Source organism: Apiospora aurea, assembly GCF_038362705.1.
Source record: "Apiospora aurea strain CBS 24483 chromosome Unknown utg000008l_segment0_segment0, whole genome shotgun sequence".
Classification (NCBI taxonomy): domain Eukaryota; kingdom Fungi; phylum Ascomycota; class Sordariomycetes; order Amphisphaeriales; family Apiosporaceae; genus Apiospora; species Apiospora aurea.
The window spans coordinates 245,645-273,217 of record NW_027117395.1 but is presented as its reverse complement, the minus strand read 5'-3'; the positions used below and the strand labels follow the sequence as shown (position 1 = coordinate 273,217).

The following is a 27,573-nucleotide window of genomic DNA, read 5'->3' as shown; positions in this document are numbered from 1 at the left end:
TTATCGTCGCTGTCTACCTTTATCGCGGGGTTTCGATAAAAGGTGCTTGCGGTGGTGGTAGGGGCCTTCCCGTGGCGAGAGGTGTTGCTTAGTCTAGGTGCAGACATGGTTCCTGTAGGTGTTATTGCTTAAAGGTTTAGGTAGTGATTCGCAAGAATAAGAGTGATTAAAATATAACGAACGCTATCTAGGTTTTAAAGGAAACCTAGTAAAACGTATTTAGGGTTTATACTTAGCAATACGAGAGAGTATTTAAACGTGCGATAGAAGTTTATTTTTATCGATATAATATATAATAGCCGTAGGAATAAAAATAATTAAAGTGCGTAAACTTAAAGGTATTTATAATAGAGTCGTTAAGGCTATTTGCTTTATTAATGAGTTAAATTAATGCTTAGATTAATTATTAAAGTAGAGAGTATTTATATAAAATATATAGGGAACGTCCATCGTTATATATTTAATCCCTTTTTTACTGATCGCGCCTAGTTAGCGATTACTACTAATTACGCTTAGTATTGCTTAGTAATCACTATTAATTATGTTTAGTATTACTTAATGATTCTTTTTGAGTTATTACTACGTAATCCTCTTGTTTGTCCATTCCTGTTTACTTATTCCTGTTTATCTATTCCTATCTGTTTATTCTTGCTTATCCATTCTTGCCTGTCTTGGAGTAGCTGTATCGGGTGTTGCCTGTCGTCGTAGTGCTAGTTATCGTCGTAGCTTGGTCGTCGTAAGTCTTGCTAACTAGTGGGGTTATAATGATTAGTAAGGCTTTACTAACTGGTGGAGTTCCGCTGACGGGTGTGGCTTGGAGTTATACTGGGTTTCTTGTGTAGAGGTTCGGGGTATCGTAGGGCCGTGCCGTAAGGTGGGTCCTGGGCCGCATGGTTGGGCCAGGTCGTAACACTTACTAACTTCCTTAAAGCGTATAAGGAACCCTTTTTCCGGATGTTAACCGGCTTAACGACAGCGAGCTTCCGGCTTACTTATTTTTTTAAACGTTTCCGTACGGTAAAAGTTATCGTAATTCTAAAGCTAAATAAAATAGTAACCGAAAAGTAAACACTTAATGGATAAAGACTTATTTTATTATTTAATACGATCGGGAAAATAATAAAAATAATTATAAACTAACGAATTACCGGAATAGCCGAAAAGTACTCGTTTTTATTTAAAAGTTAAATAGGGAATCGAATATAACGGTTTACTAAGCTAACTATTCGACTAGTTACCGACGTCGTTCGTATAACGTAATAATAAAAGGGCGTCGTTTCCCTCCTCTAGCTTAATATTAAAGGCGTTTTCGATATAATTAACTATAAAAGACTAATTACTACACTCCGCGAAAAAAAACTGCCGGATTAAGTTTACCGATAAGTTAAGAGTTTTATTACGAATAAATCGGTTTACTTTTATTTCGACGGTAAATCGTTAAAAAAAAATTTAGTTCCGCGCTAATATTTCGTAAAGCTCTCCGTTATTACCGATTTTTTTATTTTCTATATCGCTATATTATACGAAGAATTAAAAGCGTACGAGCAGTTTATTATCGTTGAATTCGTAAATAATACGAATTTTATTATTATAAAGTTAAACCACGTTACGAATTACCGAAGCTTAAAAAAAGCTTAAGAAATATATAATTATTAAGTACGTACGAAAGGGATAAAGTTCAAATTTAAAAAAAAGCGAGCTTATTTATTTTATTAAAGCGCGAAAAACTTATACGTTATAGGTACGCTTCGGAAACGTTATTATAACGCCGGTAATTTTTACGAAATTCTTCGGCGTTTAGTTTTATCGGAAACTATAATAAAAGGATTATATTTTAAAAATTAAAGCGAAAATAGTAATTTAAATATTAGTTTTTATTAAGCTCGTAACGTTAATTTAGGAATGTTTAGTACGAAGGGTAAAAAAGCTTTATACGAAAATAATACGTAACGTATTCGCGTACGGAACGTCGGCTTAATATAAAGTGGGCGATATCGAAAAAAGGCTAACCTTTAACCTTATAATAATCCAAAACTTTTATTTCTAAACCGTAATAGGGGTATATAAGGCGACCTTTTAATATTATTTAAAAATTAAAGCGGTAATTTCCCCCCTCGACCTTTATTTAAATACGAAGGTAGCTAGTTTCGAAATACGCACGAAAACTACCGGGAAGCTATAATTTTTACACGGCGCTTATATAAAAACGGTAGAGATTATTAATAAAAAATATAACGTAAAGAGAAAGAGATAAAAGAAATTTTAAAGGGTTATTAGCGAAACCCCTATAATTTTATAGCTAAACGACGCTTAATTAACATTAATTAAACAATAATTAAATAATTAAACGATCGAATAAACGCTTAAAAAGAAATAAGAATAAAAATAGTTTTATACCGTTACTTCGACGCGAAGCCGCCGCGAATTAATTATAAAATCGCCGTTAAACTAAGAAACGTGCCGTCGTTACGACGATATATTTAAACACGAAACATCGATTTTAATATAAATACGCACTAAAAGAATAGGGCTTAAATCGTTCTTATTTACTTATTAAGTTTTAAACGTCTTAACGCCACTATATTACTACAGTAAAAAACGGGAAATAGCCGAACATTTAATTTTATATTATAAAAACTTCGAGGGAAAATAAAAATAATTAACAAAATAACTAATACTTAATCTATTACGAACTCGTCGTAATTTAGCGGCGCTTATTATAAAAAAAGATACGGCGAAAGTTATTATAAAATAGCTTTTACAGACCGGTCGATTGCCGCTATATAAGTTAATAATAGAAATTAAGGGACCACTCGAACTTAAATAATTTCTTTAAGCCTTAAAGCAAAGGTTACTAAGCTAGTGGGTAAAAACCAATATAGTAACGTCGAGCACGTAAGGTAGATTTTACGATATTGGCAGCGTGTATTTTTAGTCCAGCTTCGGCACGGTTTATTACACGAGGAACTAGATAGATGTACCGAAGGCCTTCGGCATACGGCGTACTATTAATAATAATATTAACCTTTCTCCCGCCATTCCCACATATTTTTGAACAAGGCATTGCTGTCTTTTTCGCCTGCACTCGCCAAAACGAACTTGGAAACGAAAAGTGTCCATCCAACCTAACTGCAGTCAGATCATTCCTACGACACTGGCATAAGCACTTGCCAAACCTTTGGTCAACCTGGAACACACGGTCATTACAGCCTACTCGGCTACAGAAGCACCCAGTAACCATCATCTCGCCATCACATCATCCCCATCACGAGTTGCCTACTGTCATGGAAGGCAACTTGCAACAAGGCCAGGTGCCACTATTCCGATGGTGTGGTTGGCACGGGTATAACCCTCAGCTCGAGTGGCTACAATGTCCCGAAGATCAACTCCCAGCTATACGCGACCTGCTGCAGGTCCAATTCGACCGTGCCTGGGGTCTTTCGATGAATGCAGACGACATTGTCGTGGAATTCATCTCGGGAGGCGCATGGAATCGCGCCTTCAAGGTCACGCTCCCTCCCGATCTGCCTCTGCCAGCATCGACATTGTCAGTCAAGAACCAGCACCACCAAACACCAGCAACGACCGCCTCGAACTTGCCTCGCCAGTACATCCGCCACCTCGTCTTGCGTCTCTCCGTGCCCGTGCTGCAATCCACCAAAACGCGCTCCGAGGTCGCCACTGTTGGCTGGGTACGTCAACACACCAAGATTCCTGTCCCGCGCATTTTCCTCTACGACGCCACTGGCAGCACTTTCGGCGGGTACGAGTGGATCTTGATGGAACACATGCCCGGCCAGCCTTATTACGAGGTCCAGGACCGGCTCCCAACCGAGGCTAAAGCCGCACTTGCCCGTACCGTCGCCGAGTGTGTGCACAGCTTGTGGTCGATGCCGTTCGATGGAATTGGTAGCTTGTATTACGACGATGACGATGCGGACTTGGTAAGCGACTTTCTGTGTTTGTTTCTTCATATTCCAGTGTTTTATGGAAATGTATCCGTCTTTAATTCCCAGATTTGCTTTTGTTTTCTGCTGCCTTCTCTCAAGATACACTATTTATTCCACGGGTTACTCCTATCACCTACTGGAACTCTCGTTTAACTCAAGAATGATACTAACGCCGCGAGTCGATAGGTCCGCGTGGATTCTGGCCACATAGCAATCAACGTCATGGATCTCAACGGTGTCCCAACCGCCGCTGGACAGAATAAAGAACCTCATCTGGGCCCTCTCTGTAGCAACCTTTACATGGGCGACTGGCGTCCCGAGTATCCTTTCCCACGTGGTCCTTTCCGAGACTTACGCCGCTTTTGCTCCAGCTTCGTCGAGGCTGCGCACCACGAGCTTCATGATCCGCGGCAGCAGCAGCGCGAAAGGATCTTCGGCCTTAGCCAGAGCCTCTGCTTCGACGATCACGAATACAATTTGCAGCTCCACAACGCGTCGAAGTATGTGCCCGAGGAGACACCTGCGGCCAAACTCAAGCGCCAGAGACGGGTCGCTCGCTACAAGGCCGAGTTAACGCGTATTTTGAGGGGCTGTCCGCCACCACGCACCTGGACGGTAGTTGTGCGAGGAAGGTGATTGAGGCGCACCATGTCGATGACATCAAGGATAGAGAGCCCGTAGACTTCGTCGCCAGTGTCCCTGGTGGTTTGTCATCCACTGCGGCCGGCCCTGAAAACGGACAGAAACATGACCGTCAGGTGCATGGGCTGGTCTCTCTCCACTTTGCTCGCGGGAACCATCTCTTTCCTGTATGCCCGCATTCAAGAGCGAGGAGGACCTGTCGTCTCACCGGCGGACTTGGGGGATCCAGGTTATGCGTGCGACATACAGAGCCCGGTTGGAAGAACTGGCCCCGTCGTCGCCGCCATCCTGTGGGACTGAAACTGCCATCGGAGAAGGTGGGCAGCAAATGAACCACAGTGGTAGTGATGAAACGACGAAGCCCGGTATGGTTGAGCCATCGTCGTCCCGATTTCTTTCAGACCGGGACCAGCTTGTGGAGCAGATTATAGCCAAAGTGCAGGACTGGAATCTCAATCATAAGGATGTACAGGAAATGGTCGAGAAGGCGCAGGGTCTTGGGTACTGCCTCGATGTATCGGACCTGGAATCCGAAGCACCAGAATCCGAAACCGATGAATCAGAGCTGGAACCCGATGAGTCTACTGACTCGGATACTCCGGTCTTCGAATAATCGGAATGCAAACAGCATGTCCATGGCGACTTTGGTCGCAGCCTTTCAAGCGTTCCAGACTTTCCTCGCAAGCTTCTACTTCAATCAGCGTTTAGGTCATACCTCTGCAGAGAAAATGGGCCAGGGATGATTGGCTGCCTGGTCGGTAGCGGATGGTGCGTTTGGGGAGTTGAGGATCGGGGACCGAAGGTCAGCGTTCGGGAGTCAGCATGCAGGATCTCGGGACAAGTCCGTTTTCGTCAAAAGAAGTAAGCCAGCCCGCCAGCGACAAATGCAGACCTTGCTTGATCAGCAGCTTTTGTTCAATGCAGTGAGAACACTGGGGCTCAGTACTACCTGCCGTTGTAATGAATGAAAAGATATTTTGAGTATAAGATGCAACCCCTTCTGGCGCCCTCCCCCCTTCGCGCCCCCGCCTTTTGCTCGTTTTCCCACCTAAATTGAATATATTACTAGTTTTATATAAAATTAACGAAAAATGGTAATAATATACCGATTTTATATAGAAATAGTATTAAAATTAAGTGAAAATATAAAGTTAAGGTATAAAATTAAATAAATTTATTAAGGTAAATATAGCTCGTTTTATAATGTTATATATAAATTACTAGTAAAATATAAATCGAAATAACCTTTTAAATAAATTATTTAAAAATAATGTTTAATTTTAAATCTCGAGAATACTTAAAAATAAAACGTAATATACTTATTTTACCTTTTATACTATTTTATTTATTAAGTTATTTAAATATTAAAATTTAAATTAAGGTTTACTAAAAAATTTTAAGCGGGAGTATTCTCTTTTTAATAATTCATTAAGCAATTTTTTTAAAGCTTTAACTTTTAATTATTATTATGGTAAAAATGGTAGAAATTACATTTATAAAAAGATTTTATAGTTTTTATAATAAATTAAGATTAACGTAATCTACGGTCTACTTAAATACACGGTCTAATTAAACACTTTCTAAGGCCTCGTATAACGAAATATAAATCAATTCTACCACAACGTATTTAATATATTAAAATTAATCGGAATCCTTTTTTTTAAATACTTTTATATTATTTTAATAAGTACGCGTATTATACCCGAGCTCCCCGTAAATTTTATAGCGTCGCGGGCGCGTTTTAAGCCTTTTCGTATAACTATTACTTCGGCGCGATTTATTTTATAATTATTTATTAACGTCCTTTTAAAACTATAGGTTTTTTTAGTTTATATATAAAGTAACTTTTTATCCTATAGCCGGTTTTTTTCGTACGGCGGCGCCGGCTAAGTATTTTATTTATTTCTCGTAGTGCGGTTATTTTACCTTTTAAAAGAGCGAGCCCGTGTATTATTTACGTTATACCTTTCGTAATCTGGTTAAGTCTAATTAAAATCGATGTCGAAGAGCTATTTTAATGCCGTATGATACGGTTTCGAACGTATTCGGTTTAAGATTAGGCCTTAATCGGGTTATTTAAGATTTTTAATTTTTAAAGAATAGGTAAGCCGGAAAATATCCCCGGAAATATTAAAGTACGTGGCTTTATATTTAATTATAAAATAATATATTCCGGATCGTACGGGACGAGTCCGGTTTTTCGAAAGCTTCTTTATATATTCGAAACGGTGAAAATCGCCTAGAACGTTTTTAAAAACGTTAGTAAAAAGTCCTCCTTTAAAATATAGGTAATATGCGCTCGTATAAAACCTTTAATTTCTTTCCCGTACGTTTTTTTAACGTACGAAAACAGTCGATATTAAAAGGCTAGAGTTTATACGACGAATAAAAAGGTATATAAAGTATAATAATCGAGTTTTTTTATAGTAAAACTCGAAAATTATCGAGTAATAACTTTTATAGCTATTAAGGATTAATAGGCGGTAAATATCCTTCGTATAAAACTTCGTATATTTATCGAAATATTAAATTTAGTCCTTGCTTTTTTTATTCGTAATTTAGTTATTTTTAATAATTACGATTACTTAGTCTTTTAATAATAAACTGTTTTCGTATTAGGAAAAAAAGTACGTTTTCCCGGCAAAAATAATATATAAAAAGATAATATAATCGTGTAATTCGACGCCCTATATTATTATAACCTATTCCCGGTTCTTTTACTATATTACTTTAAGCTTTCCGCGTTAATTAGAGGTAATTATAATTATTTCGGACGAGATTTAGCTTATAAAAAACCCGGTTTCGTCGAAATTATATATATCCTCTTTTTAAATTCTATATTTATTAATTATATTCTATACGAAAATAAACTACGCGTAATACGCGTCGAGATTTTCGTAAAAGACTTTTTAATAATCGATTTTTTAATTAAAACGCGTCCGAAAATCTAATTATTATCGTACGAAATTAAAAGCTTAATTAACGTCGACGCGTTTCGCGTCGCGTAAATTAAATAATCGATTCGCTATATTTTTAACACTATTTATTCGAGGCGGAAACGATTGCGAATTTAAATTAATTATATATTATATAATTAATTACTTTTCGAAATTTGTAAACTTTTACGTTAACGACTACGTATTTCGTTATAAAATATTACCGCGACGCTAATAACGTAAAATTATATAAGAAATATTATATATTCGCGCTGCGATTTATATACGTAATTTAGGGTTTTTTTAAAACGCTTAGAGCACTAATTATATATCGTTCTTTTTCTATTAATTTATTATCGTAGGTAGTAAAAATATAAAACATGAAATATAAATTATACGAAATTAAAAGAAAGTATTTAATTAAACCGTGTGTTTAATTAAACCGTAGATTATATTATATACCGTGTTTTTAAAATTTTAAAAATAAAAGAAAATATAAAATATCTTCTTAAATAAATCCAATTTTTTAATTAAAAAACCTTAAATATAACGTGGTTTACTACTACGCGACGTATATCACTTAGCGACGCACCTTAATTTAATTCTAATATAATTAAACTTTAACGCGTAATATTTTTATAATTATAATACCTAATTAATTTTAAAAAGATCGGATAGTTTTAATAATTTAAGCGATATAAAACGGACCGAATTAAATAAATTAAAGAGTAGTAATAAAAACTTATAATATACTCGAATTAATTTTACGTTATCGAATTTACGGCCGAACTTTAAAACGCGAAATTTAACCGAAACGATGTAAAATAAATCTAATTAAAAAAGAGGTACTTCGGAAATATATAATTAATTTAAATATCCGAGGAATACCTCCCGATTTTATTAGTATAGAAAATATAGCTAATTTTTTACCGCGTCGCGCGGCGGCGACCGCGTCGATAAGTATTAAGTTAAGCGCTTTATTAACCGTAACTTAAATTTAAAGATTAAAATAAATCGTCGGTACGATTATTAAAGGGCTTTTTGCGAGGATTTTAAAGTTATTTCTATTTAATTTACGTTAATTATAAATATAAAAGCGAAATACGGGATTATTAATAAAAATATTTAAAATTTCGACGAGACCGGTTTTATAATAAGTATAATCGGGTTAATACTCGTTATAATACGCGCTAAGCGGCGTAAAAAAGCGAAATCGGTTTAGTTTAATAATCGGGAATAGGTAACGGCGATTAAATATATTAATTTATAAGGCTAATATATTCCGCCGTTTTTAATCGTTTAAGGCTAATATTACCTCGCGAACTAATCCCGCGAAACCGATTTACCGAGCGATTAAATAATTAAGCCGACTTCTAATAGCTAGACTAATAACGAAACAGGCTTAAATTAAATTAAACACTTCGATAAATATACTAGATCGTAAACGAAGGGTCGCTACCGCCTTTTAATTCTCGACGGCCACGAGAGCTATATTTCGATTAAATTCGAAATATATTACCAGGATAACGATATTATTATTATTAATATACCTCCCTATTTATTATACTTGTTTTAACTTCTCGATATAATATTTTATTCGCCTTTAAAACGTGTTTATTCGAAAAAAAATCGAGCTATTTATTAAAGCTTTTATAAATCATATTACTAAGCTTGAGTTCTTTATCGCCTTTAAAACCGCGTATTTTACTGTTTTTACGGAAACTAACATTAAATTTAAATTTAACGTATTTAGTTTAATACCTTATAACCCTAACGAAATAATTAATAAACTAAATATACGTCTCCGAACGCTTACACTTAACTTATCCCGTCTAGGGACGGCTAGTACCTACGACCCTTAAACGCCGTTTAACCCCTAATAAATAACTAAGTATTTTACTTATATTAAAAAGAGGGTGTCTACCTATTAAGGAAGCTTTCCAACGCCGATTTTAAATACGGTAAACTAAATAATAAAAAATATAATCAAAATAGCTTATAAAATAACCCTTATACGTAATAAAATATATATATTAAAAAAGGCTAATTTAATACTTTTTAAGCGCCGGAGAGTTAAAAAGTCGCGAATCCAGCTTAGAAAAGCCCTTACTATTAAAAAATCTTAACAGCTACAAGACGAAAAAGTAAAAAAAAAGCGTTTAGCGCCCGATAAAAATAAAAATAAGGGTTCGTCGAAACGAAAGGCGACCGGTAAAAAACGCTATAGTATTTACGGCGAAACAAATCATAATACGCGAACATATAAAAAAAATATAAAATTAAGCGAGGAATCGGATAGCGAGTAATTTTAATTAATTTTAAGCGTTATAATTAAATTAATTTATATAAAAGGGTCGAGAAGTAAAAAAATACGTCGCTAAGTAATATACGTCGCGTAGTGGTAAACCACGTTATAGTTTATTAAATTTAAGCTTAAAATATATCTTTCCTTTATTTTATTTATTTTATCCTCTATTTTTAAACTAAAAAAAGTAAAATGGTGCGTGAGGGGGGGAGGGCGCCAGAGGGGGTTGCATCTTACTGGTATCCTGACACCTTTTTGCAGGAGCCCGCTCCATGTCGTCGTATGATGTAGTGAGTACAGTCCGATACATTCATTGCTGTTTTGTTTGCTGCTGGTATTGGAGTGCGCTGCCACTCAGTAATCTCAGAGTGCATCCCCTAAAATACACAGCCTGGAGTGCGCTAGCACCAACCATTGCAGCAACTCCTCCCAATCAGGTGTTATGAATTTCCCCTCGGTCCCCGTACTTTAGCGGGGTTCGCTCCCCTACAGCAGACCATGCCCACTGGAGTTCTGCCAACCCCCACTGTCACGCGCTGAACTTCTGCCTCGAAGTTTGAAAGTGCGATAACTTCCAATGCAAGACATGGGCATCTACCATTGGGCTCTGTTGTCATCTATGAATTGTTTTCTACTCGATCCTATCCTGAGTCTCATCTACCACCGTCCTTTCGAGACTTGTCTGCAGTGCAAATGCATCCAGGTCAATGGGCTGGTGCCCCACGAGTCTCGGCGAGATACTGCTGAAACTTGCGGAAGAAGCTCCGGTAGAAAGCAGAGTCTACCATCTCGTCCAACTTGTTGATTTGCGTGCCATCTTCGGTGAATGAGATGAACACGGCGAAGTCGGTCGCCCATTTCTCATCCGGCAACGGCGTGTCCGCTGAGGAGGTCGCATACACCGCCGCCGTCCCTCGGGCCGCGTCGTGGACAATTTGCTTGATTTCCAGCTATCAGATTGTGTTAGCAATGGCCTCCGTTGGCGTTTCGTGTAATATGCCATGTCCAAAATGCGCATGATGGAGACGACTTGCCTTCCAGTTGGACAGGTTGGATGTCAATATCGGGTAGATAACGGCGGCCTCGGCCTTTGACTTGGCGGCAGCGCCCAAGGAGTAGGGAAGCAGTCTCTGCTTGAAGTCTTCCGACCACAAATCGATAGTCGATCCTACGTCCTGGGCTTTCCAGGCATCAAGGAACCTGTTCAGCGTCTTAGCTTGGACTTCAGCTGGCGCCGACATGATTACAGTTCTAGTAATGTTTCCAATGATATCGTAATTGATGATTTAACTGCTCCTATTAATCTTGGGATTTGGAAGTGAGTTCTCGTGGTTATACACGTACTATTCCTGCTGGTTCTCCCGATCCCAACGGTGGGTGATACTTATGTCGGAGTACGGCTTATTCAAGATTTTCCCGAGGTGTATCCCCGAACTCCTCGACCATTCATTCGGACCACCTATCCTCTGGAGTATCGGCGAGGAAGGGCGTGAAATCAGAGTATCATGCCATTATGCGCACCGCTCTATTACATTCTCCGTGTTTTATAACACATCCTCGCATCAAATGATGCTATTCACGGTGGCTCGATACCCAGCATTGAATCATCCTGATTTCAATCGATGCTAAAATGGGACAGCTGTGATCTTGAGAAACTGAGATGTGAAATTTGTATATGTCCTGTGCTTGCTCTTTAGGAAAATATATTAGGTAGCGGAATTAGACTGGTTCCGGATCAAACATGGCACGTAATTGCTCAACGGCGCGTAGCTAGAATGATCTTGGCAGGAAAGTGCCCCCAACCCGACGACCGTCCGACAGTAGCGCATCCAACTCCTCGTACAGCTCCTTAAACGCGCCAGGAAAGTTGGACACGAACGGGAACGACCCGAAATGCTCCTTGACGCCGGCCAGGTCCATCTCGAAGCCCCAGCCCTCCTCCTCCTCGAAGGTCTCCACGTCGTCGGGGCCCGTGAAGTCGGGATCCGTGGCCAGGTGGGCCGCCTCGGGCGGTAGGATCGGCTGGATGCCCCCGTGCCGCATGTTGAGGTGCACGCGCTGCGCCCCCCGGCGCGAACAGGGCCGGGTCCAGCGGCGCGACGTTGTACGTCCCACGCGTCCGCGCCATGATCTTGGCCGTGGTCTCGGGATCGTCGGCCGCGCCGAGCAGCCGCCGCCCGCCCTCGCGGCTGATGCGGTCCCAGAGGTCCTGCGTCTCGGGGTCGTGGAACCGCGCGGGCCCGAACGTCGCGGCCGCGAAGGTGCCGCCCGGCCGCAGCTGGCGCGCAACCGCCGCCACGGCGGCGTCCTGGCGATCGGGGAAGTGCATGACGTTCGTCGCGAAGATCATGTCCACACTTCCCGGCGGTACATCGTCGGCCTCGTCCTCCAGCTTCGCGGCGCGAAACGTAAACCCGTCGAGGCCGCTGAGGCGCGCGCGCGCCAGCTCGACGTTCGCGGGCACGATGTCGGACACGATGACGTGCGCGAAGCGGGAGCGCAGGCGCGGCGCATAGGGGCCGTTGCCCGCGCCGACGTCGTGGACGGTGCCAAATTGGCCGCTGTGGGTTTCGTGGTACGTGAAGATGCGGTCGAAGAAGGCGTCGGGGGGCTTGGGTCGGCCTTTTAGGTAGGTGTCCCAGAACGTTTCGTCCTGGGCGAAGAGCAGGTTGCCGGGTCCCCCCATTGAAGCTGCCGGGATATGTTACTGCGATTTTTTGACTGGCGACTGGAGATTCGGTAGGCTTCTTGCCCGTGTACGGAAGCGACCCTCGTAGACCTCGGGCGCTGACCATAGGAAACAAATGGTCGCGGAGTTGCTGCTAGCGGGGCTTTGCGGACTCCTACTGTCGGAAAGCCGCAGCCAAGCTTCGGTCCCCGAAGGTTACGCGGCTACGGGTGGTGTGGGGAAGTGCGTTGCTACGATGTAGCCAAGAACGGGACGAGGATGGATTACATCAGCACAGTGTCAGGCGCGAAATGAGATTGAATGGTGGTTTCCGCATGACAGCCAGAACCCGGCTAGCCTGACATTAATATCTATAAGAGTCCTTCTGTTTCAAAATGTGGCAGCAGGGTTGCACACTGTACGGACCAGAGTTCGCATTATCCTGGCTACATATAGGTGCTACCCGCGACTAAAACGACAAGCGCACTATCGATACGTATTTGGTGCTACTCGCAGGAAACGCCGAAGTGGCCACCGAGAAGCCCACGTAGTAGCTTGATCGCCCTCCTCACTTCCCCCTTCCGCAAGAACATTCAACCACGAAGAACGTGGGTCAACTTGTTGAGTGTGTTGATACAAGGGTGGGTATGCCTCCAGGTCGCAATTCTTCTTCTCTGAAAGGTGGATGCAGAACAAGCCCTCCGCAATGCCGGGCTTCATGTCACGATCTTCGCTATCACCAACGTATACCATCTCGGATGGGGGAACTCCAATCTCCTGCAAGACTCTCGTGAAGAGACCCGTGTTGATTGGGCCAGAGAGCATCATACTTTGAGTTTGTTTGCTTGTCGGTACGGGGTGGTTGAGATGGGGCGACCAGAAAATCGGTAGGTTCAGCCTGACCGGCGACTGTAACCCACCAAAAAGTCCTATGACTAAACATTTGTTGCCATAGATCGCATTCCTGAATGCGGATGTTCCAGCCCCCTTTGTGTGGTTGGAACTTTCTGAAAATTTCGAGTTTTATTGTTCTGGCCCCAAATTACCCCACCCTATAAGTAGGGACGAGACAGCAGGGTCGGAGTGCCGATATGGGGTAAACTGGCCCGGACCCGGCCGAGCTCACTAGTACCATGCCCCTCGGTATCTTTGCTGGTATTTGAATCTCATGCAGGCCGCGCCCCTCCCGACCAGTCTCTCGGGGTCGGGGCCGGTGAGTAGACGTTCCGCGGCTATTAGGGCCACGACCTTGATGAAACTCCAAGAAGAGCGTTTGGTTACAATCTGCTACCGTCGTACAACAAGCTAGATCTATTGGGCTGTGCGGCTGTGGCTGGTACGGTGGAGGATTTGCTTTTGTGGCTCATGGTGCATATCTCAAACGCTGGCGTGGTTGCTTGGCCTTTTTTTGGCATATGTCCTGCATACTCCAAATCCGCGTTGGACCGAACTGATCTGCAAAACCCCGGGCCACTCGGATATAAGGAAACGTGAGACAGGATTGCAAACGCAACGAGTCAGGCTTGAGACGGGAGTATCCGCCACTTTAGATTAACGTTACTCGCTCCGTCTGAACCCATCCTCCACCAATTACGTAAGTCACGTTGTATAAATGAACCAACGTGAACAACCAGCCATCATGTAGACAAGATCAACCATTATTAACAACAAGCTTGATTTCGTGATCTACCTTTACAGGGCTCCTCCGACGTAAAAGCAACATACGTGGTCAAATTGAAGAAGAATGAGTTCCAAAGGACCCTCTCCTCACATCCTGATATTGGGTGCTGGCCTTGGTGGTCTCAGTCTCGCCCAAGCCTTGCGCAAGCGCGGTATCTCCTTGGAGATCTTCGAGCGGGACAACCGCGACCTCGAGCGCCCCCATGGATGGGCAGTTTCCGTGCATAGGTCAATCTCATCACCCAATCCAGTCTGACTACAATAAACGCTGACGGTACCTGACAGCATGGTGGGAGACATGAAAGAGTCGGTGGCGGACGACATGCCGCCGTTCAACACGGTGGACCACCTGGACTCGGTCGACATCCCGTGCGAATTCGCCTACTACAACCCGGACAGCACAACGAAGATGGGTTATCGGGACGACGGCAGCCGGACGTACATGTGGGCAAACCGATCGACTCTGCGCAACTGGCTATCAACGCACATCGACATCCAGTACGACAAGCATGCGATTCGGATCGAGGAGAGTGACAAGAACGTCACGGTCAACTTCAAGGACGGCTCCTCGGCGACGGGGGATATTCTCGTCGGCGCCGAGGGCGTCCACAGCATGAGTAAGTCACGCCCTAAAGAGCTTACGCCACTCGCTGCACAACCAACTAACAACACCATTTATGCATCGTAAAGCCCGCAAATACATCTTAAAGGGCAACGACCCCGTCCAGTCCGACAAGCTCTTCCTCGTCAGCGGCGACGTCCACCTCACCAAGCCAGAAATGGAATCCCAAATGACGCTCTCGCACTCCTCGTACCTCGTCGACTTCCCCGGCGCCGACGACGGCAAGACCTACCACCTCTTCGTCGGGCTCGACAAGCTCTCCTCGCCGTCGGGCCCGCAGTCGGGGGCCGAGTACTACTTCCACCTCACGGGCGAGGACGAGGCCGCGGACGGCGACGGGTTCTGGACTTATTCGGCCACGCGCGAGGAGCTGTGCGCGTTCGCGCTAAGGCAGGCCCGGGACTTGCCGGAGCGGTTTCGGTGCGTGATTGGGAAGGCGACCGTGGAGAGGATGAAGAGGCCGCCGGTCAGGCTGAATACGCTGATTATGGAGTCGTTGCCGGTGGGGACGGTCACGCTTCTCGGGGATGCTGCGCGTAAGTGTTATTCGTGATCTTTCCATGTCAGGCTGTCGTTAGCCCGGAGCTTGCAGTGCAGTGCTAACACACGAGAAAATGTACAGATGTCATGACCCCCTTCCGAGGCGAGGGCGGTTGCCACGCCATGAAGGGCGGGCTCAACCTCGCCCGAGCCATTGACAAGATCGACAAGGGCAGTGATCAAAATCTACGGGAGCCTTTGGACGAGTATCAAAAGGAGGTGATCAAGCGAGGGTGCGGCGCGGCGGCCATGTCCGGCAAGGAGTACACGACGGCCATTGGCCACGAGAAGCCCGACAGCCGAGCTGTCGCGGGAATGGCGATGGTGGCTCTACCGCAAGAAAGGGTCGTTCTGTGGCCCCTCATATGACAACCTCTAGAGACGTTACGTAATTCATAGACACCGGAGATGTTAAGTGCCTGTAGATCGCCGGGATAGACACCCTATTTAAAACGAGTTCCGTCCTCGTGAATTATCCGAGTTTGATCTCAGCCCACTCCTTATCGCGAAACGCCGCCTTAAACACCTTCCCAAGCCCCCGTCTCTCCCACAGCCGCCTCTCTTCGTCCCTCTGCAGCAGCAGAACGTGGTACAGGTCCCACCTATCATGCCCGTCGTGCAGCCCCTCCTCCTCCACCTCGGGGGCTTGGCCGTGGTGATCGTAGTCCCAGGCCGGGCATTCCCGCGCCGTGAAGGCCTTGGCGTCTGAGAGGGCGATGAAGGGGGAGAGCTTTTTCCCCGGCTCAGAGGATTGGAACGAGATCGGGGGGTCATCCAGGACGACGGATCCGCACCAGTCGCCGTTCTCGTCCAGAATGTCACATTCGCGCAGGGAGGTGCAAATATCGGCCGTTTTCTCGCCGCTGTCACTGCCGGGTTCTGTCTTGACATTGGTCCCCGCGGCTGCGTCTCGGATTTCCACGTGCAGCCAGGTCCGCCACGTGTAGAATTGCAGGATGGGCATGTACCGGCTGTCGGCCTCAGTCTTCCCAATGGAGGTGTCGCGAATCACCCCGAACGGATTATCGGGCAGAATGGACTTCAACATTTGGTCGTCGGCTCTTGGCACCTCGTGCGGGATGAGCCGGTCGTACCGATCCTTGTACGGTAGTTGGGCGTGCATAAATCCGTCTTGGCCCGGGTCGGAATACGGTACGTCCTCCTGACAGTCTTCTTTGAAGTAGAGGTCGTTGCCAATTCGAACCCTGTCATCTTCCGCCAGGTTGTGACGTATGCCTGTGTCCAATTCCTTTAATGTGAAGGAGAGTTGTCGCATAAGCTGCTTCTGCGTTTCATTCCGAGAGCCGTAGCCTTGCCATCCAACGGCGCCTGTTCTGGTCTCGTCACCATTGCGGTGTTTTAGAGCCGAGACGTGGCCCTGGCAAGTGGCTCTGGTGCGGTATTGAAGCCGGACTCGGTCGAGGTTTACATGCAAGCTAAGGAAAAGCAGTGGGAAGAGTTGCGAGGACTGCATGATGTTGAGGGGAAAGCCGCATCCTCGCATAAAGCTGTGGGTCAAGAGGCTTCGGTCCCCAGCCTCCCCTGCTTAGTTCTTGTTAGCTTCGATGCAGTGCAACACTAGCACCAGAAGCAAATACGCCCTCTTTGGAATGGTGGAATATTACCTTTAATACCAAGCACTTAGGGGCCTCGTCGTCGCCATCAAGGGGATAAGTTGTATTACATTACGATATCGCCATCTACCATAAACCAAACACCCCCGCTCAATTACCCCCCGCCCCGTTCTTCGCAACCCCGTTCTGGCCGCCCTTGCCGGCCCCGACGCTGTTCTCGTCCTCGGGCTGCTGCACGTACATGTCGGCCCGGTTGTTCTCCTCGCTCTCCTTGGCGGCGTTGTACTTGCGGAACGCGACCTCGACGAGGACGCCGACCTCGCGCCGGTTCCTCCCAATAATGCCGACGGCCAGCAGCGCGTCCGTCTCCTCGATCCAGTCCTGCAGCTTCCGGAACCCGACCTGGTCCTTGCCGAGCTTCTGCGGCTGCCCCGACGACCGGATCAGCGCCAGCACGCCCGCGAGCGCCGTGTTGAGCGCGCCCAGCACCGTGATGGTGGTCGAGTACCTGGCCGCCACGGACCCGAGCGCGGTCAGCGCCGCGCCGATGACGACCTGCGCGAAGTAGCACAGGTACAGCAAGATGGTCATGACCGTATACAACGTGTGCTTGCGCGAGGCCTCGGTGATGACGCTGCGGTAGATGCCGATGGCGGCGCGCCGCCCTTCCTCGAGCGTGCGCGGGCTCACGACGGTGGCCGAGCGGTCAAAGGCCGGGCCCCGCACGGGCGGCAGGTAGTTGATGCCGACGGCCTTGCGGAAGATGAGCAGGTTCTCGTCGTTGGCGGCGCGGATGCCGAGGCCGGCGGGGGAGCCCCAGGTGAAGTTGGTGTCGGCGCGGGCGTGCTGGCGCAGCAGCTCGGGGCTCTCGGGTGTTAGAGAGTCGTGCGCGGGCTTTGTCGGTGGCTTGTTGTTTGCGACCGATGCTGCCGGAGCCGGGCCCGTCGGGGCTGTCGAAGCCCTCGCTGTGCCGACGTCTGTCGTAACAGAAGGCAGCGGGGGGGCGGGTTTCCTTGGCTGCGGTAGACATTGTAGCAGGGGGTTCAAAAGTCGCAATGACCCAGGAGGAACTCTTATTGGGGTTTCAAGGGGGGAAGAAGTAAGCGCGTTTGGCTAGACACTGCTGGTTTCCAAGCTTCGACCTCCAACCCACGTTTCCGGCGCATCATGGCAATATATAGACTTGGCTTCTACAGTATACTGAGTTGAATTGGGATGGGAAAACAGGAAGCTTCAATCATCCAAGTCACGACACCCATTCGCCGGGACCTGACTCAGATGGGGCTTCCGACGGTGGAGCGGCGCGTGAGCGGCTGCGGCCGATCCTTGTCAGCCTCGTCGGCCATGGAGTAGCCCCGTGTAACAAACGTCAAGGTGGAGACGCGTTTGATCATTTTTGCATACGCGGTGGTAGTCATAGTTAAAGGGGGTCCCAGTATTTTGCTTATCACGCCAAGTGGTGGTGTCGGCAGAGTTTTGTCCTTAGGCTGCTCCGCTTTATCACGGCGCATGTTACCGTCTCGGGGTAGGATGGGTCGCCGTATACGGTGGCGGAGAAATCGTCACGTTCGCAAGATATTTACGATTGGTGGTTGTAAGCTGACACTGGCAGGATGCCGATCCCTTCTCGATTCTGTTCGGTATGGTCATCTGGAGTGGCTGGGCAGACGGTTTGTGCAGGGCGAAATTTGCTTTTTTGTATCACGACAACCGTATCCACCAACCTTTACAGCCCTACAGGTGGAAAAATTTCCGGATATAGCACTCTACTGCTATCGTACTGAGGCGTATCTTGTCTAACGTTCTCGATGTTCAGCCAATCATTCCGGCTGGGTCCTTCAGGATCCATCCAGGTTTGGGGGCCGGCCAGCTTTGGCTGCGCCGCAGCAAATATACTTATTGATATCTATCTGCCTGCTGCCCTTGAGGGTCGGTCACCTGTGCCCGTAAGCTTATTGTGAGTTACTCTTCAGGAAGGAAAGCTAGATTAAGTTACACTTGTCCCCCCCTCCCATGACTTTCACACCTTGATCTCTAGAGTCCGCGTAGGCATCCGCCATTCAACCAGCAGTCACCACCGTGGCTTGTTTCTCACGAAGACCTGGGACGTGAAACGAATGCAGACGCTCTTTCTTTTCCTTCTTTTCTTTTCCCCCTCCCCCGTTCGTTCCGGCTTAGAAAGCATTTCAACGTTTATGAAACCCAGGGATTATCCCAGGCTTGACCCCAATGTTTGAGCAGGAAGCAAAATATTTTCACAGTGTGGCAACCAAGTTGAGGGAAACTCGAGAGTGCTGTTGCGAAATGTCACGCCGAGTTCCGTTGACCGGCTTGCTGCGGAATACTCGCTTTGAGAGCGTTATTTTAATGGGTATTTTATTTCGGCTATAGTATATATGACAAAGGTGTGTCGTTTCGACCCCCTTCCCCAACAACAGGACGTGGTAGGAACGTATCTACTTATCTATAATGATCATCAAGATATCTAAGAATTAACACCGAGGCCCACCTTGATGTATGAGGCCAATCCTTTCCCCACGAGACTTCCGTCTCTTTGCCTGTCTCCTCACCTTGGTCTTCACCATGAGGTGGGCTCTAGCAATAAAAAGAATTAATCAAGTCCGCCACCTCCTTCGAGCGGCCCTAGACCTTGGGTTGCTGGGACTCGCCTTGCTTTGAAATAATAGGACTCATAACCTGGGGAAGCGAAGCCGTAGTCTGTCCAGTCTCCCCGCGGGCTCCGCCGCTGCTGCAGCACTCCCAGCAGTATTTCCTCCTTTTTCGCTGCCGCTGCAGCTGCTGGTCAGAATCCGTAGGACCGGCCGACGCGGTCTCGCCGCAGGCTCCCCTTCCTCCTCCTCCTCCTCCTCCTCCTTAGGCATCGCCTTGGACCATGACGGCCACCAGCCCTGCATAGGCATGCCGTCGTACAGGGCATTGAACGCCTCGTGCGGACAATGGCTGCGCCACGAGTAGACGACGGATCCGTCTGTGGCATACGCCAGTGCGGCGGAGAGGTTCTTGTCGCGCGTCAGGTCCGCCGGCCGGAAGCGCGACAGGACCTCGAGGTTGTCGGAGTGGACCTGCAGGTTGGCCACCCAGCCCGGCTGACAGCCTTGGAAGCTCTTCAGGTAGTAGTGTCGAGTCTTGGGCCCCCGCGGGCGGGGCTGCCAGCCTGCGGGCAGATTCTGGCAGTACACCTGGTACTGCTTTTTGTCGTCGCGGCTGGGATTGAAGACTATCCTGCCCTCTTCCGGCACGATGTTCGCGCCCGACCAGTGCAGGCCTTGCTTCATGAGCTCGGGCACGCTGGCGCACTTGATGAACATCTCGGCCCACCAGCCGCTGCTGGGAAGATCGTCGTCGTCGTTGGAGAAAAAGTAGGAGGAGGAGGCGTCGTTTGGATCAGGTCTGAAGGCGAGCCGGATCGTGTACGGTCTGTCGCATTCGTAGTAGAACGCACCGCCGCCGGCTACGGCGCGGACGCCGAGGCCTTCCTCCTTCGTCGCCGCCTGCGTCCACTTCCTCCGCCATGGGTCTGGAGCATAGCCTGGCCGCCAATGGACGCCTTCTGCTGCTCGCTCATCCGGTACGGAGACTCGTTCGTCCGCGTCCTCCACAGGAAGCTCTTCTTCCTCATTTGCCTCACTAGACGAAGGTGGCGTCGGTGCCTCTTCTTGCAGATACTCTGACTCGCCGGAGACATCGTCTGCGGACAGATACTCGAACGGCTCCTCGGCTATTATATCGGGGTAGGAGTCCTCGGACGACTTGGAATCGACAGGAGACGGCGGTTCCGGCGCAGCCATCATTCCTCTTAGAGCTTGCATCATGGTCTAGTATATTGCATGAGTTATTGGACGAGCGAGATGGCAATGTCTGTGAAAAAGAAATTGATTCTCTCATAGATGTGAAAGCACGTTTCGGAGAAATCTAGAAAATGCATATCCGCTGTGACAGTAAACCTTCACCCAACCCAACCACGGAGAGGCAAAACAAAAAATTTGGTCCCATGAGCCTATGCTGGATGCTCAAACGAAGATTTCGCAGTAAACCACCCAGTATTGATTATTCCAGCACTGCAAAGTTGGCAAGTGCCTCAAAACCGGGCAAATCCCAACGACCCATGGCAGCCCTATTTATATACGCCGAAACCGTAATGTTGATTCCCCTTCCCGGCCCCCCGTAACTGCAACCAGTAAAGCAGCAGCAGCAGCAGGACGCCATCCCGACGTTTGAATTAACAAGTATACCGAGTTCACGGAAGCTCCAGCCCCCTTCTCCACCCCATCGTGTCCCGCATCTTCCGCACCCAGCGCATGCCCACAGAGCACACCAACGCGAGCGCCAACGCGCCCATCAGCACAGTCCCATACCGACCCCGCCCATCCGCCTGCTCCAGCGCCGCCATCCCCACGATGCCGCCCGTCGTCGCCGTCGTGTCGCCCGTGGCAGCCGCCGAGAGAGGCAGCCGCATCTCCCCCTCCGCATGCTGCTGCAGCGGCACGAACATGGCCGCGGCCTTTGTCAAGCCGCCAAATTCGCTCTGCAGTTTCACAAAGTCGTAGCCGCCCGACGTCTGGTTCAGGACCACGGCGCCCGCGAACAGGTGGTCCGTCGTCGTCGTTTCTCCCTCCTCGAGGCCTGCTTCGCTGGCCACGAAACAGGCGCAGTACAGGGCTCTGACTGGGTCGCCCTGGGCCGTGTAGCGCAGGGGGATGTCGATGGCATCAGCCTCATCCTCCTCATCCTTATCCTCCGCGGAACCGGGTAGCGGCGTTGTTGTCTCTATGCTCCCTCCGCTGCTTCCCGTGGTGGTGTCACGAAGCTCCTTGGCGGTGGTCTCATCATGAGCAATGCTGGTCTCTTGTTCCTCCTGGTCGGCGTCGTCGTCATGGATAAGCCAAGTGTGCGTAGTGTCGTCCGGGTAATGGCAGACGCAGTGATCCCCCAAAGGGGCCTCGGCGTTTTGGTGATCGTACATGACTTATTATTTTATAACGCGGGAAAGTAGTTTCCCATTTCTCTTCCTTTCTGAAAATAGACGAAGCAGCTTGAGGATAACTCAGCGCAGGCTTTTGGAATTGTATAAGAGCTGGTCAGCTGCGCGGGTGCAGAAGCGGCTCGCTATATCGGGCCAAGTCCCATTCCCATCTGCCCTAGTGCCATCCCTTGCGCTTACTTTTTGGCCAAACTATTGAGAGCGAGAATGCTGGTTTAATTAAATACCCGTCAACTTCGCAGCCGTGGCGTAATGCGGTTCGGGACAGCTCATTTAAAGACGCGGTGATCTTATGACCTAAACGTGGTAGTCGCGTCCAGCTGAGGAATGGAGGGTTGTTCGCCTGCAGGCCCCCTAACAACGTAGTGGTCAGTAGGTGGTCAGGAGTTTTTACCGAACCGCACTTTGCCGGCCACGACAGGACCCATGATGCAATCGATGACCTCCTTTCGCTACACATGCTTGTCGGTCGTCGGTAATGTATGAAAACGTGAAATCTTGTGGTATCATTATCTGTGTCGAGCCAACGCTTCAGTCTCTTGGCTTATCGTACACGCCATGTAGTGTTTTTGTTTCCCCCACAGTCCTTTCAAGCTAGAACACGAGAGCGAATCTCGCTTCTCTATGCCCTCCTCCTTCTTTACCGCCTACCCGGCAAACCCGGCACGCCCACGTACCGCTCCTCGCGCTCCGTGAGGAACATGACCTGGACCCAAAACTCCTTGAGATCCTTATCCCACCAGGTCCAGTACCGCTCCCCCGTCCGGTCAATCTCGCGCGCCTGCAGCTTGAACCCGCATGTCTCGTAGGGCTCCGCCGCGACGAGCATGTACTGGAAGTTCTTGTCGGGCGGGTCGTCGACGCGCTGCTCGAACGCGCTCATGAACCGGACCTTGGGCACCTCCCCCTCCGAGATCTCCGGGTACTGCAGCTGGAACAGCAGGCCCTGCTGACGCGTCACCGGGTCCCGCACCTTGGTGATCTTGTACCCCGGCCGCCCGATCTTGACCACGTTCCGCTTCGCGCCCCCAGCCCCAGCGCGCCGAACCCGGCGCCCACGACGCCCACCGGCAGGCCCGTCCGCTCGTCGATCTGTCCTTTGCCTTCTTTTTGCTCCTTGGCCGCGCGTCTAGCGAGGTTGGTCTGGTGCTTCTTGCCCTGAGTGTGGGCGAGGTAGGAGCCGTCGTTCTGATGGACCGTCAGGCAAAGCCGGCATTCGAAGGAGCCGACGTGGTTCTTGAAGAAGTAGGGGTCCTTGTCGAGGTCGATGGTCTCGAGGGCGAGCTTCCGCAGGCGCTCGCGGCGGTCGGCCGTGGTCGCGCTGCTCGAGGCGACACCACCGCCGCCGAACTTGGAGCCGGCGCGGTTCTGGTAATCCATCTTGGGGGTTGTTGTCGTCGATGGCAATCGGAGTTTTCGCAAAAGAGTGGTCGATCGGCTTTATTTATTAAAGACACCAAAGGTGAATGGCAGTGAGATACGACGTCGTCTGATTAAGTCGCCCTAGGTAGAGAGAGGCCAATGAATGATGATTGCCATGGATGGGACAGAGAAGGCTGATGAAATCCAACCGAGAAACAGACGGCGACCAAGGGTTGGATAAGATAAGAGGTTCAGGCGGAGTGGGGCCTGCAACTATGTCTGCTTGTTTTGGAGCTTAGGCCTGGCAGCCAGGCACCTGTCTACTTGCATACGTGACATGTATGCATCTAGCCACTACTCGACACTTCCACCACACCTACCTGCATGCAAATGCAGCGTCCTGCAGAAGAAGCAAGTCACTTACAAGTTTGGGAATCACATGAGGTCACCGAAGAGTAAAGTACCTAGTAAGTAGTAGTAGTAGTAGTAGTAGTAGTAGTAGTAGTAGTAGTATTGTTCTTCCATTTGGTTCCCTTTATCATGCCGTCCTTTTTTCATCAATTATCGCTTGCCAGATTAAAGCACGAGTCCAGTTAATATCTGGGGCATCATGTCTTTCTTGCCAGCTTTGAAGTACTACATAAGCCGTGTGTCTGTCCGCCTGTCAAGAGACCGACCAACGGATGCCGCGCCTTACATGTACACACCTTGAGTGGACACTGCATAATCAGCAGCAGACCACTCAAGTAGGCCCCTTACACAATGACCATCGGAGTCCACCGACCAACGCGTAGTGGTCACATAGCCTCTACAATCCTCAGACCAAACAGGCAAGCTCTGCCGTATGGTATGGGTTCCTTTGAGTAATTGCATCGTGGGCTCATCAAAGTATTAATGAATGTCGCCAAAGTGCAATCTATGATCCAAACAAAGCTCCTTGACATATGCGAGTCATATCTTCACACATATACAGGGGATTGAGATAGGCCTTGTGCCGGGCACCAGCAGAGTCGGTACTCTCTTCAGCACGGCCATCAATCCAACTCGACACATCTAGCGGAAGTTGTTATCGAACCGCTTGAACGTGTAACCAATGAACGGCAAGCTCATCTCCGGCGTCTCCTCGACGGGCTTGCCAGCAGCAAGTGCCTGCGCCTTGAGGACGGTGGCGTTGTCCGTCTGGTCAATCTCGTCCGTGGGGAAGTACGTCGTGTCGATGCTCGACGTCAGGCGAGGTTCGAACGGAGCACGGATGCGGCGCAAACTCTCGAATTCGACTCCGCGGAAGAAGGGGTGTGCCTTGATGTCCTGGGCTCCGTGGCGGCCGAGACGAGCCTCGGTGTTGCAAACCAAACTGCGCCAAAGTTAGCAAACTGCTGGTGTTACATATCAAGCAAGGAATGGACAAACCTTCGAATCAGATGCTCGGCCTCGGCGCCCAAGGTAATGTCATCCGGGAAGTAGAGGGACTGTCTCCAGTTCACAATCTTCCTGTAGGTGTCGTGGCTGTCTTCAGCACAGAACGGCGGCCAGCCGACAAGACACTCGAACATGATAGTACCGAGAGACCACCAATCGCAGTCGAACGAGTAACCGTGACCAGTGAAGATCTCAGGAGCAATGTAATCAGGAGTACCGACAGTAGAGTAGGCCATCAGTCTTCGCGATCGTCTCCAGTCGTTGATCTGCGAACGGTTGCTGACCGTCAGGTTGATCTGGTCGATGGCCACCGAGTTTCTGTCTCTCGGCCGGTTCGACTTGCCCTGCAGCAGCTGTTGGTAGTAGTTGTTGTCGTGCAGCTTGTGGAAACCGGTGGACAGACCGAAATCTGTCAGCTTCACGTGACCACCTCGGTCCAACAGAATGTTGTCAGGCTTGATATCACTAAGCAAAGAAGTGTCAGCGGGTATACCTAACTCGGTGCATGGGCAGGATCATGACGTACCGATGGATGAAGCCGAGCTTGTGGACTGCGTCAATCGCGAGCACTATCTCGGCGATGTAGAAACGCGTGATATCCTCGGAGAAAATCTCGTACTTGATGAGCATGGTCATCAAATCACCACCAGGTAAGAACTCCATCAACATGTACAGGAAGTTGGCGTCCTGGAAAGTGGTGAAGAGCTTGACCACCCAAGGACTGTCCGACTCGGCCAAGATATCTCGCTCGGCACGCACGTGCGCCAGCTGGTCCTTCTTGAACATTTCCGTCTTAATCAGAGACTTCATCGCGTACACCAGGCCATCGGCCTTCTTCTGCACCAGCTTGACTTCACCGAAAGCACCCTTTCCGATGATCTTGATGGTGCTGTAGTTCTCGGGCTTGTCCTTGGTACGAAGGAATCGCAGGTATCGGCCCTCCTTCTTGCCACCGTTTTGCCAGATCTGCTCCCGTCGAGGTGCGGATTGGTTGGGATCGCTCAGCTTCTGCTCCATCTCGCTCTGGCGGAGGTTACGCTCGCGTGCGCGCTTGACGCTGTCCTTGAAGAAATCGGCCGCCAGCTGGGAGCACTTCTTCTGGTTGTTGTTGGCATTGGTGCCAAACTTCTCGGGGTTGCGCTCGGGCGCAGGCTGGAACTCGGTCGTTCGCTGGCCCTGGTTGGGCATCGGCGCATTCAGATAGCTATAGCTGGGCTGAGGCTGGTTCGACGAGCCGGCGGTCCGGGGTCGCTGGGCGGGCGAGGGTCCGCGGGGAGAGCCGTACTGGGCACCTCGGGCAGAACCACCGAGGTTCTGATGGGAGAACTGGTGAGCCAAACCGACGTTGGGGTCATTGCCCGGGGTGTTGGATCGCTGCTGGTAGCCGGGTTGCTGGCCCTGACCATAGTCGCCACCCTGCTGAGGGGCGTACTGCGGCTGCTGGTACTGGCCTTGCTGCATGAAATAGTTGCCGGCCTGCTGGTAACCTCCAGCATACTGCTGGTTGGGGACTTGCTGCTGCTGACCAGCCATTGCCTGTTGGTTGGGGAAGACAGGCTGGGGGAAGGTCGAGGGCGTGGTGGGATACTGTCTGCTGTCGGAGGGACCAAGACGCTGCTCGTTGTTCCCGATGTTCAGGTACAGGCGGTTGTTTGGGTCCATGGTGGCGGTTCGGGCGTGCCGTGAGTACTTGAAAGGCCGAGACGCAGGGTGTTTATGCGGTATATGTGCCTACAAAAGGGCAATTTCGATTGGACTCTTTCGGGCAGCGATCGTGCAGTAAATTAGTTGGGGCGGTTAAGGAGGGGCAGCGAGAGTGAACAGCTAGCCGCCACTTGTTAGGGATACTTGCTGAAAGAAGGAGGCAGACTGTCACGGCGAACTTGTGACGGGGTTGACACAAGATCAGACGAAGGGAAAGCGAGCTACTATGAAGAGGCAAAATAGTAGCCACAAGCAGGCCTCGCTGTCGACGACTGAGCTGCTTGTTGTTCGTTTCCCAGGTTGAAGAAAGGGATTTTTGCGGTGGATGAAGATGTTCGAAGAGGTGTTCTTCACTTTCTTGACGAGGCCAATTGAGCTGGCATGTGCAGCTTGGATTTCGAAGTCGAACTCGGTAAGGGGAAATCGCAGGAGCAGCGCACGCAACGCAAGAGAGGGGGAAATGCGGGCCGGTCGAGAGTAGTGCCCCCCAGACAGCCAGTCTCCAGAGCCAGCAAGGCAATGCAAGGGTGATGGTGGTGGTGATTGACTTTGGAATTGTTTCAGGTGGCAGGGAGGGGCGCGCAGGTGGAAGTGTTGGAGGTGGTCAATTGAGTAGTCAAGGACTTGACGAGGTCATCAAAACCAACACTCTGTCGCCTCCTTGTTCGCTCCTTGTGTGCAGTCGTCTTGGAGAGCGCAACTGCTTGTTGGAAATCGTGGGTTGGATGGTGTGGTTGGCAGATGTAAAGGCAACGTGCAATTGAACCCCCTGAAGTCGGAACATCCCTGGCTGGTTGGCTGGTTGGCTGGCAGGCTGCAAGCTGCAAGCTGGCAGGCTGGGCCCTTGAACAGCAGCATGAACCTACGGTGAACGGATCAGAACCCTGGGTGACATGTTAGCGCCTCGCTAAGGGGCCGCTAACCCCCAAACAGGATAGGCGGCTCTCTCACTCGCATTGTTTCGAGGCCAACTGCCAAATGCCACCTGTGGTGATGCTCGCTTTGCTAAATATCAGATCCATCTTGCCATCTCCCTACCATACCATATTCACATAGGTAGGTATCCAATGTGTACGGGTTATCGTTGTGTTGTGAAACAATCCTTGGGTAATAAAACGTCGGGGTTCACGACGCTGACGATCTTCATGCATCACCGACGACACACGGGT

The 27,573-nt window shown here is 48.9% G+C and overlaps 11 protein-coding genes across 11 annotated transcripts; 3 read left to right on the top strand and 8 right to left on the bottom strand.

Annotated features, from left to right (window-relative positions):
* Positions 1-3,284: 3,284 nt before the first annotated feature.
* PG986_011563 (uncharacterized protein) lies at positions 3,285-4,586 on the top strand (the record flags this gene model as incomplete). The annotated part of the gene is made up of 2 exons (XM_066847785.1): positions 3,285-3,944; positions 4,137-4,586. The coding sequence occupies 2 exons, from the start codon at positions 3,285-3,287 to the stop codon at positions 4,584-4,586; spliced, it is 1,110 nt and encodes a 369-aa protein (XP_066694481.1).
* A 175-nt stretch (positions 4,587-4,761) lies between these two features.
* Positions 4,762-5,205, top strand: PG986_011562 (uncharacterized protein; the record flags this gene model as incomplete). The annotated part of the gene is made up of 1 exon (XM_066847784.1): positions 4,762-5,205. The coding sequence occupies one exon, from the start codon at positions 4,762-4,764 to the stop codon at positions 5,203-5,205; it is 444 nt and encodes a 147-aa protein (XP_066694480.1).
* Positions 5,206-10,537: 5,332 nt separating this feature from the next.
* Positions 10,538-11,074, bottom strand: PG986_011561 (uncharacterized protein; the record flags this gene model as incomplete). The annotated part of the gene is made up of 2 exons (XM_066847783.1): positions 10,538-10,783; positions 10,868-11,074. The coding sequence occupies 2 exons, from the start codon at positions 11,072-11,074 to the stop codon at positions 10,538-10,540; spliced, it is 453 nt and encodes a 150-aa protein (XP_066694479.1).
* Positions 11,075-11,603: 529 nt separating this feature from the next.
* Positions 11,604-12,519, bottom strand: PG986_011560 (uncharacterized protein; the record flags this gene model as incomplete). The annotated part of the gene is made up of 2 exons (XM_066847782.1): positions 11,604-11,891; positions 11,935-12,519. The coding sequence occupies 2 exons, from the start codon at positions 12,517-12,519 to the stop codon at positions 11,604-11,606; spliced, it is 873 nt and encodes a 290-aa protein (XP_066694478.1).
* A 1,726-nt stretch (positions 12,520-14,245) lies between these two features.
* PG986_011559 (FAD-dependent monooxygenase cctM) lies at positions 14,246-15,712 on the top strand (the record flags this gene model as incomplete). Its single annotated transcript, XM_066847781.1, has 4 exons — positions 14,246-14,409; positions 14,467-14,798; positions 14,872-15,339; positions 15,426-15,712. The coding sequence occupies 4 exons, from the start codon at positions 14,246-14,248 to the stop codon at positions 15,710-15,712; spliced, it is 1,251 nt and encodes a 416-aa protein (XP_066694477.1).
* Positions 15,713-15,815: 103 nt separating this feature from the next.
* PG986_011558 (heterokaryon incompatibility protein-domain-containing protein) lies at positions 15,816-16,817 on the bottom strand (the record flags this gene model as incomplete). The annotated part of the gene is made up of 1 exon (XM_066847780.1): positions 15,816-16,817. The coding sequence occupies one exon, from the start codon at positions 16,815-16,817 to the stop codon at positions 15,816-15,818; it is 1,002 nt and encodes a 333-aa protein (XP_066694476.1).
* A 250-nt stretch (positions 16,818-17,067) lies between these two features.
* On the bottom strand, positions 17,068-18,086 carry PG986_011557 (C6 transcription factor; the record flags this gene model as incomplete). Its single annotated transcript, XM_066847779.1, has 2 exons — positions 17,068-17,934; positions 18,039-18,086. 2 exons carry the CDS (start codon positions 18,084-18,086, stop codon positions 17,068-17,070), a joined length of 915 nt encoding a protein of 304 aa, XP_066694475.1.
* A 1,521-nt stretch (positions 18,087-19,607) lies between these two features.
* On the bottom strand, positions 19,608-20,747 carry PG986_011556 (uncharacterized protein; the record flags this gene model as incomplete). Its single annotated transcript, XM_066847778.1, has 1 exon — positions 19,608-20,747. The coding sequence occupies one exon, from the start codon at positions 20,745-20,747 to the stop codon at positions 19,608-19,610; it is 1,140 nt and encodes a 379-aa protein (XP_066694474.1).
* A 428-nt stretch (positions 20,748-21,175) lies between these two features.
* On the bottom strand, positions 21,176-21,901 carry PG986_011555 (uncharacterized protein; the record flags this gene model as incomplete). The annotated part of the gene is made up of 1 exon (XM_066847777.1): positions 21,176-21,901. One exon carries the CDS (start codon positions 21,899-21,901, stop codon positions 21,176-21,178), a length of 726 nt encoding a protein of 241 aa, XP_066694473.1.
* Positions 21,902-22,559: 658 nt separating this feature from the next.
* Positions 22,560-23,299, bottom strand: PG986_011554 (uncharacterized protein; the record flags this gene model as incomplete). Its single annotated transcript, XM_066847776.1, has 2 exons — positions 22,560-22,937; positions 22,979-23,299. 2 exons carry the CDS (start codon positions 23,297-23,299, stop codon positions 22,560-22,562), a joined length of 699 nt encoding a protein of 232 aa, XP_066694472.1.
* Positions 23,300-24,334: 1,035 nt separating this feature from the next.
* Positions 24,335-26,362, bottom strand: PG986_011553 (Cobalt uptake protein c.t1.c1; the record flags this gene model as incomplete). Its single annotated transcript, XM_066847775.1, has 3 exons — positions 24,335-24,635; positions 24,692-25,165; positions 25,227-26,362. The coding sequence occupies 3 exons, from the start codon at positions 26,360-26,362 to the stop codon at positions 24,335-24,337; spliced, it is 1,911 nt and encodes a 636-aa protein (XP_066694471.1).
* Positions 26,363-27,573: the final 1,211 nt, after the last annotated feature.